General features: G+C 49.1%; 1 protein-coding gene across 1 annotated transcript in view; it reads right to left on the bottom strand.

The window, feature by feature from the left end:
- The window catches only part of TASOR2 (transcription activation suppressor family member 2), a 115989-nt gene continuing 103563 nt past the window's right edge, over positions 1 to 12426 (bottom strand). Inside the window, exons 21-23 of the mRNA XM_088468704.1 lie at positions 10512 to 10693; positions 10032 to 10146; positions 1 to 483 (exon numbers count right to left, since the gene is read on the bottom strand). Coding sequence (XP_088324830.1) covers positions 477 to 483; positions 10032 to 10146; positions 10512 to 10693 — 304 coding nt within the window. The 3' untranslated portion in view covers positions 1 to 476. The remainder of the gene's footprint in view (positions 484 to 10031; positions 10147 to 10511; positions 10694 to 12426) is intronic.

Below are 12426 nucleotides of genomic sequence, written 5' to 3'. Positions count from 1 at the left end.
AAAAAAAAAAAAAAAACACTAACCGTAATGTAGTTAGCTTGTTTTGTATTATTTGTAATGTTTAGTGAGACTGATGCATTGCCTCAAAAAATCTATTTTCAGACTACAGATGCATTAAACAAAACATTATGTGACTGTACACGCTTACTAGAACCAGTCTTAAAGTGGTCCGCAGTCAGGAAGCCATATCTAAAAAATCCCCAGCAAATACAGTTTGAAGGTGCAAAAGTAAATAAACACAGACATACAGACAGACATACAGACAGACATACATACAGAAATAAGAGCAGACGTGTGGCTGTTAAGGTACGGATTTTAAATAGAAATACACCAGGTAAACATTATTGCCTAGTGCCGTTACCCACAAACTGGAGCTGTATTTCCATTTGTTTTTCTTCTATATTTATTTACAAAAATGTATTTGACATGTATATATCTTTATTTCCTTTGTGCTATATTGATAACCTTATTATGCATCATGACCTGAAAAAAAACAAACAAAAAAAACAACATTTGGGTTAGGAAGCAGAAAATAATTCTTCATTACAACAACTGTTCAACTAGACTGACCCAATATTCTTAAGAATGCAACTTACTTTATCAATTCATTAGGGTCTAGTAACCTCTATTATTTATAGAGTGCATTTCTAGGAATAACCAGTCGGCGCACAAAATGGCTGCCTCCTAAGTCTATAGGTCAAAGTTTCATCTCCAGTCTTTATTGAATGCAAACAGTTCATACAATCTCAAGTGAATTTGAACCAAATATAAATCTCTTAGAATGAACTAACCAGTAAAGGCCAGTACACACTAGACGATTTCTCGTTAGCGATGCGTCCCGGCATCGGCAAGTGCATACACACTTGCCAATGCCTGGAGCCCCCGCTAACGATGTCACCAGTCAGACCTGCGGGCGATATCGCTGACTATGCGTGGGAGCGCACATAATCAGTGACATTGAGGGTACACAGTAAACAATGCTGCAGACATGTCGTCCGATCCGGCCGGATCGGACGACATATCGTCCGGCATAATTCATACACTTCTAACAGAAGATCTGGGTTGATAAACATGGAGGCAGATACATTTAAAGATAGCTAATGACTTGTCCTCTCTTAGGAAGATGGTGTTTTGCCTTTATTTGGTTAACAGTAGAAGAGAAAGTGATTTCCATTTTTTCAACTCCATGGCAGCCATAACTTACTGATTAACTCCTTAATCAGCTAGGAAAAAGAACCCCCTCCTCCCAGAAGGTTTAGAATGGAACTCTTCATTCCCCTTAGTGTATTTTTCCTGTCTATCAGCAGAGCAAGAGGAGTTTGTGCAACGATAGCTAGAAAAGGAATACTGAATACTCCCAGAGGTGTATTGCAGGGACCATCAGGGGAGGGAATCGGTATGAATTACCGCTGGACCCCTGGCCGGCGGTTCAAATCCCGACAGCGCCTGGCCGACAGAGGAAGAAATCCCGATCGTCCCTAGGTAAGTATTCACTAACCTAATCTACCCCCTAATCCTCCTTTAGGGTGCCTAACCCTAGCCTTCCCCCCCCTGTGCTAACCCTAATCCCCCCTTCCCTGCCGCCTAAACCTAAGTCCCCCGGGGCGGTGCCTAACCCTAACCTCCCTCCGGGGGTGCCTAACCCTAAGCCCCCTCATGGGAGACCTAAACACGGATGTTCGCTGCGGCGCCCGGCATCCGTTCAATCGGGATGCCGGGCGCCGGTCTCCCGACGTCGGTCAAATGACAGGCATCTAGATTTAGATGCCTGTCATTCGTCCCTAGTCGGGATAACAATGTCTGGAAGCCGGCAGTCGGCACTCCATCCGCCGGCTTCCTGAACGTATACCCAGGGGAGCAAGTGGCTTATTTGTTCCCCTGATGGTCCCTGGGACACCTTCGGAGTGCAAGCAGGAACTGGGTCACGGTCTGGTCTTTAAGCACTTGAACATTTGTTGCTAAGACACAAGCAAATCTCTGAGGTACGTCTGAAAACCAGAAAACAAAAATCTTTAGGAAGATATTTATGTGGTGAATATGACCCTGCTTCTTCTACCATTCCATAGAGGCTTTATTTTCTTCAGGAGATTAGACATTAAGAATTATCTTGATAGTTGTGGTGTCTGCACAGTGCTTTCTGGACACCAGGTTAGCATTGGAAAAACTTATTTTTCCAAGTTATCAAGCAGTAAAAAGAATTAGAATTCATATTAAACCTTCTGTATGGCACTTAGTGGCTGTAATCTTGTACTAGATGCTCCAATGGCTGTTCCCACGGAGCCTTTGCAATATGTCTCTATGAAGTATCTTAAGGCCGGTACCCAAACTAGTTAGCCGGCAGCGACGAAGGCCATGCTGCATTCGGCAGCATGGCCCTCGCTAATGAGGTCGCCTGTCGGACCTGCAGCACGTAGTTGTCAGCGACATAGTGGATACACACTGGCCGATGTGCCCGATATGTTGCTCCAATCTGTAGAATTGGGCAACATATCGCTTAGTGTGTACCGGCCATTAATACGGTAAATTATACTTCCTTCCTACCACCAACTTATGATAAAATATGAGATATGGTAAGAACTTACCCTTGTTATCTCTATTTCTACGAAGTCCATAGGGTTCCACAGGATACCTTGGGGTATAGGTGTGACGTCAGTCGCAGGGCACCAAAGAGTTAAGCTTTCAGCCTTCCAGGATGCACTAGGTCCCCCTCCTATACCCCGCCCCCGGGCCAAGGCACCTCAGTTAGTTACCAAGCCATAGGCCGGAGGAGGAGAAGGAAGAGAGAGAACAAAGATCTGGACACATACAAGAATCACATTCTCACCAGAGGGAGACGGAAAACCGGTGACCAGAGCAAAGCCCATCTGCAGCACAGGTGCGACAGGGCGGGAGTCCTGTGGAACCCTATGGACTTCGTAGAAATAGAGATAACAAGGGTAAGTTCTTACCATATCTCATATTTTCTACTTCAGGGTCCATAGGGTATCCACAGGATACCTTGGGGATGTCCCAAAGCAGTATCCTTTAAGGGTGGGGACGCTCCTGTGCAGAAAGGAGAATCCGCCGCCCGAAGGAAGCATCCTGAGAGGCGAAGGTGTCAAACCTGTAATACCTCACGAAGGTATGGACAGAAGACCACGTAGCAGCCTTGCAGATCTGAACTGCCGAGGCACCACGTCGAGCTGCCCACGAAGGACCCACAGACCTAGTGGAATGAGCCTTCAGAGAAGGAGGGACCGGTAGGCCTTCATGAAGATAAGCTTCAGAAATAGCCATACGGATCCAGGCTGCCAAAGTTTGCTTTGAAGCAGGCCAACCCTTTTTACGGAAGCCATAGAGGACAAACAAAGCGTCCGACTTCCTAAACGAAGAAGTGCGGTCAACATAAGTCCTTAAGGCCCGCACAACATCCAAAGAGGCCTCACCCACGGAAAGACCCGGTGAGTTAAAGGCCGGAACAACTATTTCCTCGTTAATATGAAACTGGGAAACAACTTTGGGAAGAAACTCGGGCCGAGTGCGGAGCACTGCCCTGTTCCCATAAAAAACCAAGAAAGGGGGTCTACAAGAAAGAGCCCCTAACTCAGAAACACGTCTGGCCGAAGCAATGGCCAGAAGGAAAACAGTCTTAGCTGTTAGCCATTTAAGATCCACTGAGCCCAGTGGTTCAAACGGCGGTCCTTGGAGAGCCCTCAGGACCACAGCCAAATCCCAAGGCGCCACAGGTGGAACAAAGGTCGGCTGAATGCGGAGAACACCCTGCATAAAGGTGCGCACATCCGGGATTGTAGCAATCCTACGGTGAAACCAGACAGATAGGGCCGAAACCTGTACCTTCAAAGAAGCAAGGCGAAGCCCATGATCTAGTCCCGCTTGCAGGAAGGCGAGAATCCGAGACAGACGAAACTCCCGCGGTGCATAACCTCTCGGTCGACACCACTGGAAGAACGTATGCCACACGCGATGGTATATCCTCGCGGAAGACGGTTTCCGAGCTCGCAACATGGTACGCACCACAGAGCTGGAAAACCCCCGGGACCTCAGCATGGCCGTCTCAACAGCCACGCCGTCAAAGACAGCCGAGTCAGGTCCGGGTGAAGGCAAGGACCCTGAGACAGAAGGTCCGGTCGTAGCGGCAACCGCAGAGGAATGTCCACGGACAGACCCTGAAGGTCTGAGAACCAGTGCCGTCTGGGCCACGCGGGAGCTATCAACAGGAGCGTCCCTCCTTCCTGTTTGAATTTCCGGATTACCCGTGGAAGAAGGGAGACCGGAGGGAACAGGTATGCGAACCGGAACGTCCACCGGACGGACAGAGCATCCACCAGAGACGCCCCTTCGTCTCTTGTGCGAGACCCGTACACCGGCAACTTGTTGTTGTGCCGGGACGCCATGAGGTCGATTTCTGGAAGACCCCACCTGTCCACCAGTAGTTGAAAAACGTCCGGGTGCAGGGACCATTCCCCCGGATGAACGTCCTGGCTACTTAGAAAGTCCGCCTCCCAATTGAGCACTCCCGGGATGAAGACCGCTGATATGGCCGGAAGATTGCGCTCCGCCCAAACCAGGATCCGAGAGACCTCTACGAGAGCCGCCCGACTGCGAGTTCCTCCTTGCCTGTTTATGTAGGCCACGGTGGTAGCGTTGTCCGACTGGACCTGCACCGGGCGACCCTGGAGAAACCGCTGTGCCTGCTGGAGAGCATTGAAGACCGCACGGAGTTCCAAGATATTTATTGGAAGCTCCGCTTCTGTCGGCGTCCACCTGCCCTGGAACAAGTGTGGACCCGAAACTGCTCCCCAGCCCCGAAGACTGGCGTCCGTTGTCAACAGGACCCAATTTGGAACCCAGAACGGACGTCCCTTGTTGAGGTGGGTCGTCTGTAACCACCACGTAAGGGACAGGCGAACCTCCTGGGTGAGCACAATCGTCTGGGACTTCAGAGACTGAGTCAGCCCGTTCCACTTGGACAGGATCAGGTGCTGCAGAGGTCTGGAGTGAAACTGGGCGTATTCCACCATGTCGAACACCGACACCATGGAGCCCAGTAACCTCATCGCCGAGTGTAAGGACACCCGGCGGCTGTGCAGACAACTGCGCACCCTTGACTGTAAAGCAGAGATCTTGTCCTCCGTCACGAAGATCCTTTGCTGTCCCGAGTCCAATAAGGCTCCAAGATGCAGAATCCTCCGAGACGGGATTAGAGTGGACTTCTGCCAGTTGATTAGCCAGCCGTGCCGTTGCAGCAGTGCAATGGTCAGGTCCAAGTGGCGTAACAGGAGCTCTGGAGATCCTGCCACCAATAACAGGTCGTCCAAATACGGCAACATGCGGACTCCCTGCAGCCGCAGAGAAGCCGCCATGACCGCCATCACCTTGGTGAAAACACGTGGTGCTGTTGCCAGGCCAAAAGGTAACACCCGAAACTGGAAGTGGTCGCTGCTGATTGCGAACCTGAGGAACTGTTGATGGCGCCAAAGAATAGGGACATGCAGGTAAGCGTCCTGTATGTCCAATGACACCAAGTAGTCCCCAGGTTCCAGCGCCAGAATGATGGACCGTAGGGTCTCCATCCGAAACTTCGGGACCCGCAAAGACTTGTTGAGTGCTTTGAGGTTGAGAATCGGACGATATGACCCATTGGGTTTCTGTACCAAAAATAGATTTGAATAGAAACCGTGGCCCCTCTGGGAGAATGGAACCGCCACTATAACTCCAGCCTGGAGCATAGTGTGCAATACCTTCCGCAGCTCCGTAGCCTTGTTCCGGTCTGATGGGAGACCCGTGGTGAAGAAGCGAGCCGGGGGTCTGTGCCGGAAGGAGAGGGCGTATCCGTGAGAAACCACCTCCAGAACCCAAGTGTCTGTCGTAGTGGTCGACCAACACTGGGCGAACTGTAGCAGGCGGCCTCCCACCCTGGGATCCCCCAAAGGGAGGCCCGGACCGTCAGGCCGCAGGCTTGTCATCTGGCTTGGGGGCCGGACGTCTGGTACTCCATGCCTGCTTCCGGGGCTTGACCGATTTCTTAGGGCCAGCCTGTCGAGGAAACGACTGTGGTTTGGGCCTGCCCTGGGCCCTAGATGACCGAAAGGACGATGGTCCCGAACCAGAAGGAGCAGCGGCCGACGGGAGACAGGCAGATTTGGCTGCCGCCAGCGTGGCCACAATCTTATCCAGATCCGGACCGAAGAGAACTTCTCCGGTAAACGGCAACGCTTCCAGACCTTTCTTGGAATCTGCGTCCGCCTTCCAGGATCGCAGCCACAAGGTGCGACGAGCAGCTACCGCTGCTGAAGAAATTCTAGACACCAGAGTACTAATGTCTAGAGCTGCCTCGTTGATGTAGGTGGCCGAATCACGGAGATTGCCAATCAACTCCGCCTGATCGGCCGGACAGTCGGATTCAAAAGAAGCCCCTAATGAATCCGCCCAGCGCTCCATCGCTCTGGCAACCCAGCAAATGGCCATAGCCGGCCGTGCTGCCCCCCCTGCAAGGGAATAAGCGGACTTCAGGCAGATTTCTACCTTGCGGTCCGTAGCATCCTTAAGGGAGGACATGGATGGCATCGGCAATGTGGCACTACGGACAAGACGGGTCACGTGAGAATCCACCTGTGGAGGGGATTCCCACTTCGCAAAATAATTATCCGCGAACGGATAAGCCACCGCCAGGCGTCTCTGCGGCTGGTATCTTTTGCCAGGTTGTTTCCACGCCTCCTCTAAATGGTCCACCAACTGACCCGAAAGAGGAAAGACTGTGGCATCGCCCTTCACATCTTTGAAAAAGGCATACTTAGATTTAGCCGCTGGGGGAACTTCGTCCTCAATCACCAAGGCTGTGCGGACCGCCCGAATAAGTCCAGGAATATATACTTTGGACTTAGCATCAGCGTCCTTAGTATGGAAAGGTTCCTGATCGTAAGGATCCAGAATCTCCCCATCATCAGACGTCCCTTCGTCATCCTCATAAGGAGCGGACAGAGACGCCACCGGCCTTTTATGAGGCCGCATCACAGACTCCCCTTGCAACACATCCGACAAGTGCTGTACAGAACTCGTCAGGGAGTTAACCCACGCTGGCTCCTGAGAACCCGGGAGCGGGGAAATAGGGAGACTGTGGGGTACCACCAATTGTCGTGGGAACCCCTGTATGGGTGACGACACCACAGACTGCTGGGACAAACCCATCGGAGTAAACGCGGGCTGCGGAGCTAACTGGCCCACTAAAGCTGTTAACGCCTGAGCGAAACAAGCCCAGGGCGGCTCCTGTACCGGTGCTGTAACCGTAATAGGCCGCGCCATGGACAAACACTGCCGGCAAAGGCCCTCCGCGCTACCCTCCCCCTCCGCTAACGGTACTTTGCACGTGGTACACTGTAGCCGGAGGGGAAAATCACTTTCAGACATGATGGCACCACGTATGTGACCTCTCTCACCAATTAAGTATTAAATAGGCGAGAGACCACCCTGCAGCACCGCACCGCAAGGGCTTTAGCAGAAAGAACAGGGACAGTAATAAAGCTGACAGTTTAGATGAAGAAAAGATTACAGGCAGCAGCGCTAGCACAGTCACATACAATGCAGAGAAATAACAATTCCTGCACTAACAGCGCTGATCACTCAACTACACAGACACAGGGCCTGGTAGGACACAGCGCTGCATACACAGACCTGACCACAGCGGAGGAGAGGTATGCGGGGGGACCCAGACCACGATGCTTCCGTCCAGCGCTTCCAGCAGCGTTCACCATGCGTTCTGGAGAAGATGGCCGCCGAGGAGCAGAGAGGAGGCTGGCCTGGGGGAGGAGCGCTGCCACAGGACCAGTCGGCAGCATGCAGAGAGGGCTGTGTGCAGCGGGGGAGGCGCCGGCTGTGAGACAGGGAAGGCGCACTCCCCTGGCATGCATTTAACCCCTGGGACGCCGCAGCGCTACCGCTATGCTGCGGTCCGCTGTCCCAGGGGGTAGTGGAAGCGCAGGTTGGTCGCCTGGCTCCACGCTGCAGCCAGTCCCCAGGGAGCCCCCTGCCTGGGGACTTAGGACCATGTGATCAGCGGGGACCCACCGCGGGACCCCGCTGCTTACCTCTGTCCCCCTTGAATCCGGCCATGGTCCGGAGCATCTGGGGTCACCGCTAGCTGTGACCCCAGACGCCCACCAGCATCCCCGGATCAGTACCGGCGTTCTGGTACCGGCGGGGTGTAGGGAAGACAGCATGGACGTCAGGACTGACTGTCCATGCTGTACATCCAGTTGTGCAGCCACAGCTGCATGAAGAATAAGCTTCAGGGGCTCTTCTAGCCCCCACTCCAACAGGTGCACCCGACTCCGGCCGGGCACCAAACTAAACTGAGGTGCCTTGGCCCGGGGGCGGGGTATAGGAGGGGGACCTAGTGCATCCTGGGAGGCTGAAAGCTTAACTCTTTGGTGCCCTGCGACTGACGTCACACCTATACCCCAAGGTATCCTGTGGATACCCTATGGACCCTGAAGTAGAAAGAAGAGCAATTACAAACCCTGGATCTTGTCAGGGTAATTCGCATTTCTCTCTCCAGAACAACTGAATTTAGACAGACATTACAACTTTCTCCCCATTGAGGAGCTGCTCCATCAAAACGCACTCTTGTAAAATGGCTCAAGGCTATCATTGTAGAGGCATACAAGAGGAACATTTGTGAGGTGGTAGAAGCAATAAAGGATCCTCCTACGAGGGCTGTGACAACCTCCTAGACATAGAGGGCTTCTTTGTACGGTCAGTTATACTTAACCCACCTCATTTATATGATGCTTGGGCACATTATGACTGCAATGGAGTTGAAAGTAAATAGAAGAATAGAAGTAAAGTAGTAAATAGAAGTAAATTACTTTTATTCCTCCAATACTCTATGGCAGCAGAATATTCCCACCTGTGGTGTCTGTATATACCAGTGGTGCTTCTTTTTCGGGTCTCTACTCTGCTGACTAAGGCAGTTTACCATTGCGGAGTACCCATCTTTGGAACCACACCTGTCTTTTGCTGCAAGGAATTTATCCCTCTGACAGGTAATTATAACATCAGTGGAACCAGCACCCTTTGGGATTTACTATCTACTCGGCTCAATGCTATTCATTGCTATTTCTGGACAATAAGCGGTAAGAGACTCTATAAGCATTTCCATTTAACCACATTGAGGAACTTTTACATATTTCAGCAGTCTATTTGAGGACCACAATTTTCCATAGACTGTCTATTGGATACTTTTATGCCACATTGTGTCAGCTCTGAGATACTTCACATTACAATTCTGAGTCATAGAGCTGTGGTTCATTTCTTAGATTTAGGCTTGTAGAATGAGACCTGTATTTTATATCAATAAATGTGTTTTTAGGTTTATATAAATCATTCTTGAATAATTGTCTAATTATTAAAGAGTGACATTGGACTCATCAACTGTCAGTTTTGAGCGCTTTACATTGTTTCCTTTTAGTTTATCGTTTGTGGGGTGCAGAACACACTTGTCAGACACAGCTGATATTGGGAGTTATTCACAGCGCACCTACCACTTTCTTTAGATATAGCAAGTAACTGTACCTGCACAAACAATGTAGCAATGCAAGGGGAGCAAATACATACATTAATTTTCCATGTATGGTAAATACTGGCTGTTTTTCATGTAGCCCACAAATACTGCACAACTTTATTTTTACCCTGCAATTTACATTTCGGTTTGGTCACGCCCCTCCCAAGAAGTCATTCTGTACATCTGCCCCACCTGCAGTGCAGCATGGTTTTACCAAGATGCACAGTTACATGCTCTGTCCTACTCTATTTCCAAAGCTGAAGCAGGCCCTAAGATGTTTACCCTTAAGTTATGACTGTCCAGGTATTTCAAGTAGAATACAAATAATGGCAATAATTATTCTTTTTCTGCATGTTTGTCTCCTTACTGCCTCTTCAGCTAGGAAAAAGTGCCCCAAGTGGTCAGTGAATAATGGTGGAGACATCAAGCCATCTGGTTTAGTAAAGACGGTTTCAGAAATGAACACACTCACCAACATGAAGCTTGGAGCTGTGCATCCACCTTCTGAATTTTTCCTATGAACGTATCAACATCATACACAAGGATCCCATTTCGTTCAAACTCCTCAGCCATGGTGCTGGGTGTGTCTGCAAATAAAACACCAGTCACTTCAACTTTTGCTACTTCAACCAGAAAAATCCAACCATTCAGAAAAAAACCCTGTAAGAGGTATGATGCCTCACTGTGCATGTATGCTTTTTGCCTATAGCTGTACAATAGATTGCATTGTGCTGATAACAAAACCTGTGGATAAGCCATTAACAACAGGGAGTGAAGTGATTACACCCACATGCTACAGCTGTAACGTCCATTTGTCATAATAATAGTCTTTCCTTGTAGATGGGGGGGCTTCCCATGTAAAGCATTCCACCTAACCATGATGAAAGCATCCTTGTCTAGATTACCAATATAAAATGGAAAAAATTGAAAAAATGCTAGGAAGTAATATTACCCGTCAAGTAGACAGCAAGTCTGGAAATGATGTGTTGACTTTGGATACTTATGAGACATGCAAGATCATCTGATATTTCCGTAGACAATTTGTCGCACTGGTGATAAGGCAGGATTTCAATAATATTTGATTGGTGGTAAGATTTAAGGAGAGAATTCTTTATCTGAGATACAGACTCTATTCTGTTGAGAAAAAAAACAACACAAAATGTAATCCCTAAAGCAATGAAGCAATATAAGTAACAATGCTAGATCTAAATTGTTATCATAGGTCCTGATTCAGAGGTGCGCGCTATGTTGATGCCGCACACAAGCAGTTGAAGTTTTCAGTCTGCGCCTGCATCTTAGTTGAACTGCGCATGCATTCCGGAAGGTTACTTCCTAAACAGCAGGACGTATTTGGACACAGAGGAGCGCAATTTCAGTGGGAGTTCCTATGTGGTAACAGGGGGTAGCTGGCCAGGGCGTGTAGCGGTCAGCGACTTTTGCAGCAGTTTCACAAATTTTGGCGCCCATGTTCAGACGGACATTCCATGTTCAGCCGGTGGGTGTCTTTGTACAAATCCCCTCGGCTGTGGCATTAGTGTGCAACCCTGATTCAGACCCATAATGTTCTGTTTGCGCAAATTAGGTTTCAGAATACTCGAGGAACCTACAAGTACATAAATATATTAAATACTGGCACTGGAATAGTTTAAACTGTTAAAAAAAAAAAAAAAAGAGAGTGTTATGGTAGACTTACCTATATAACTACTTTTCTTTGAGGTCCATAGAGATACCATGGGGATATTATGGTTGGAAGACCAAGCAATAAAAACAGTTCAAGCTTTGGCCAGAATGCCATGGTCCTCCTCCATATATACCCCGCCCCTATCCATAGGACTTCAGTTTAGTTAACAAGCCTAAAGACAGGAGTAGGAATAACAATTGTACACCAGAAACACTCTTACAGAAGTTGAAGGAATCTGTGACCGAAAGAAAATCACCCAATGAAGCCAGGTGAATCAGGGTGGGCGCCCTGTGGACCTCAAGAAAAGGAGTAATTCTACCATAACTCTATATTTCTTCTTCAGGATCCATAGGGATCCACAGGGATACCATGGGGATGTCCTAAAGCAGTTTCCCTAGGCAGGGGGACGCTCCTGTGCAGAAAGAAGAACTCGTCGCCCAAAGGAAGCATCCTTGGAGGCAAAAGTATCAAAGGCATAAAACCTAAGAAAAGTGTGGACAGAATACCAAGTGGCAGCCTTGCACAATTGTTCAGCAGAGGCACCACGACTGAAAGCCCACAATGGCCCTACAGACAGAGTAGAATGTGCTGTCACCGTACTTGGGACAAGAAGATCAGCCTGTGTGTACACCTGAGATAGTCATGCGTAGCCATCTCGCCAGAGTCTGCTTATTAGCTGGCCACCCTAGTTTGTGAAAACCATATGATACAAAAAGAGCATCTGATTTTCTAACACAGGTTGTACGCGCCACATAAATACCGAGAGCATGAACTACATCCCGGGTGGCTTCACCTATAGAAAGGTCTGGCGCCTGAAAAGCTGGAACAACAATTTCTTCATTTACATGAAAACGGGACACTACCTTAGGAAGGAAACTCTCCCTTGTACGAAGAACAGCTTTATCCTGGTGAAAAAAAAAAAAATGGTGAGCGACAAGTGCGCTGCCAAATCTGAGATTCTGCGAGCACAAGAGATAGCAAGAAGAAAAAGTGTCTTTGCGGTCAACCACTTCAAATCTACAGAGTCTAAAGATTTAAATGGGGGAAGCTTGTAACCCCTTAAGAACCAAAAGACAAATCCCACGGTGCTACCTGTGGAACAAAAGGAGGCTGAACGAGCAGAACTCCTTGGAAAAAAGTTCTAACATCTGGTAATGCAGCAATCTTCTTCTGAAACCAGATTGAC

Source organism: Taudactylus pleione, unplaced genomic scaffold, assembly GCF_031769625.1.
Source record: "Taudactylus pleione unplaced genomic scaffold, aTauple2 ptg000086l, whole genome shotgun sequence".
In the NCBI taxonomy this organism is placed as follows: domain Eukaryota; kingdom Metazoa; phylum Chordata; class Amphibia; order Anura; family Myobatrachidae; genus Taudactylus; species Taudactylus pleione.
The sequence above is the reverse complement of the archived record's forward strand: the minus strand, read 5'-3'. Positions and strand labels throughout refer to the sequence as shown.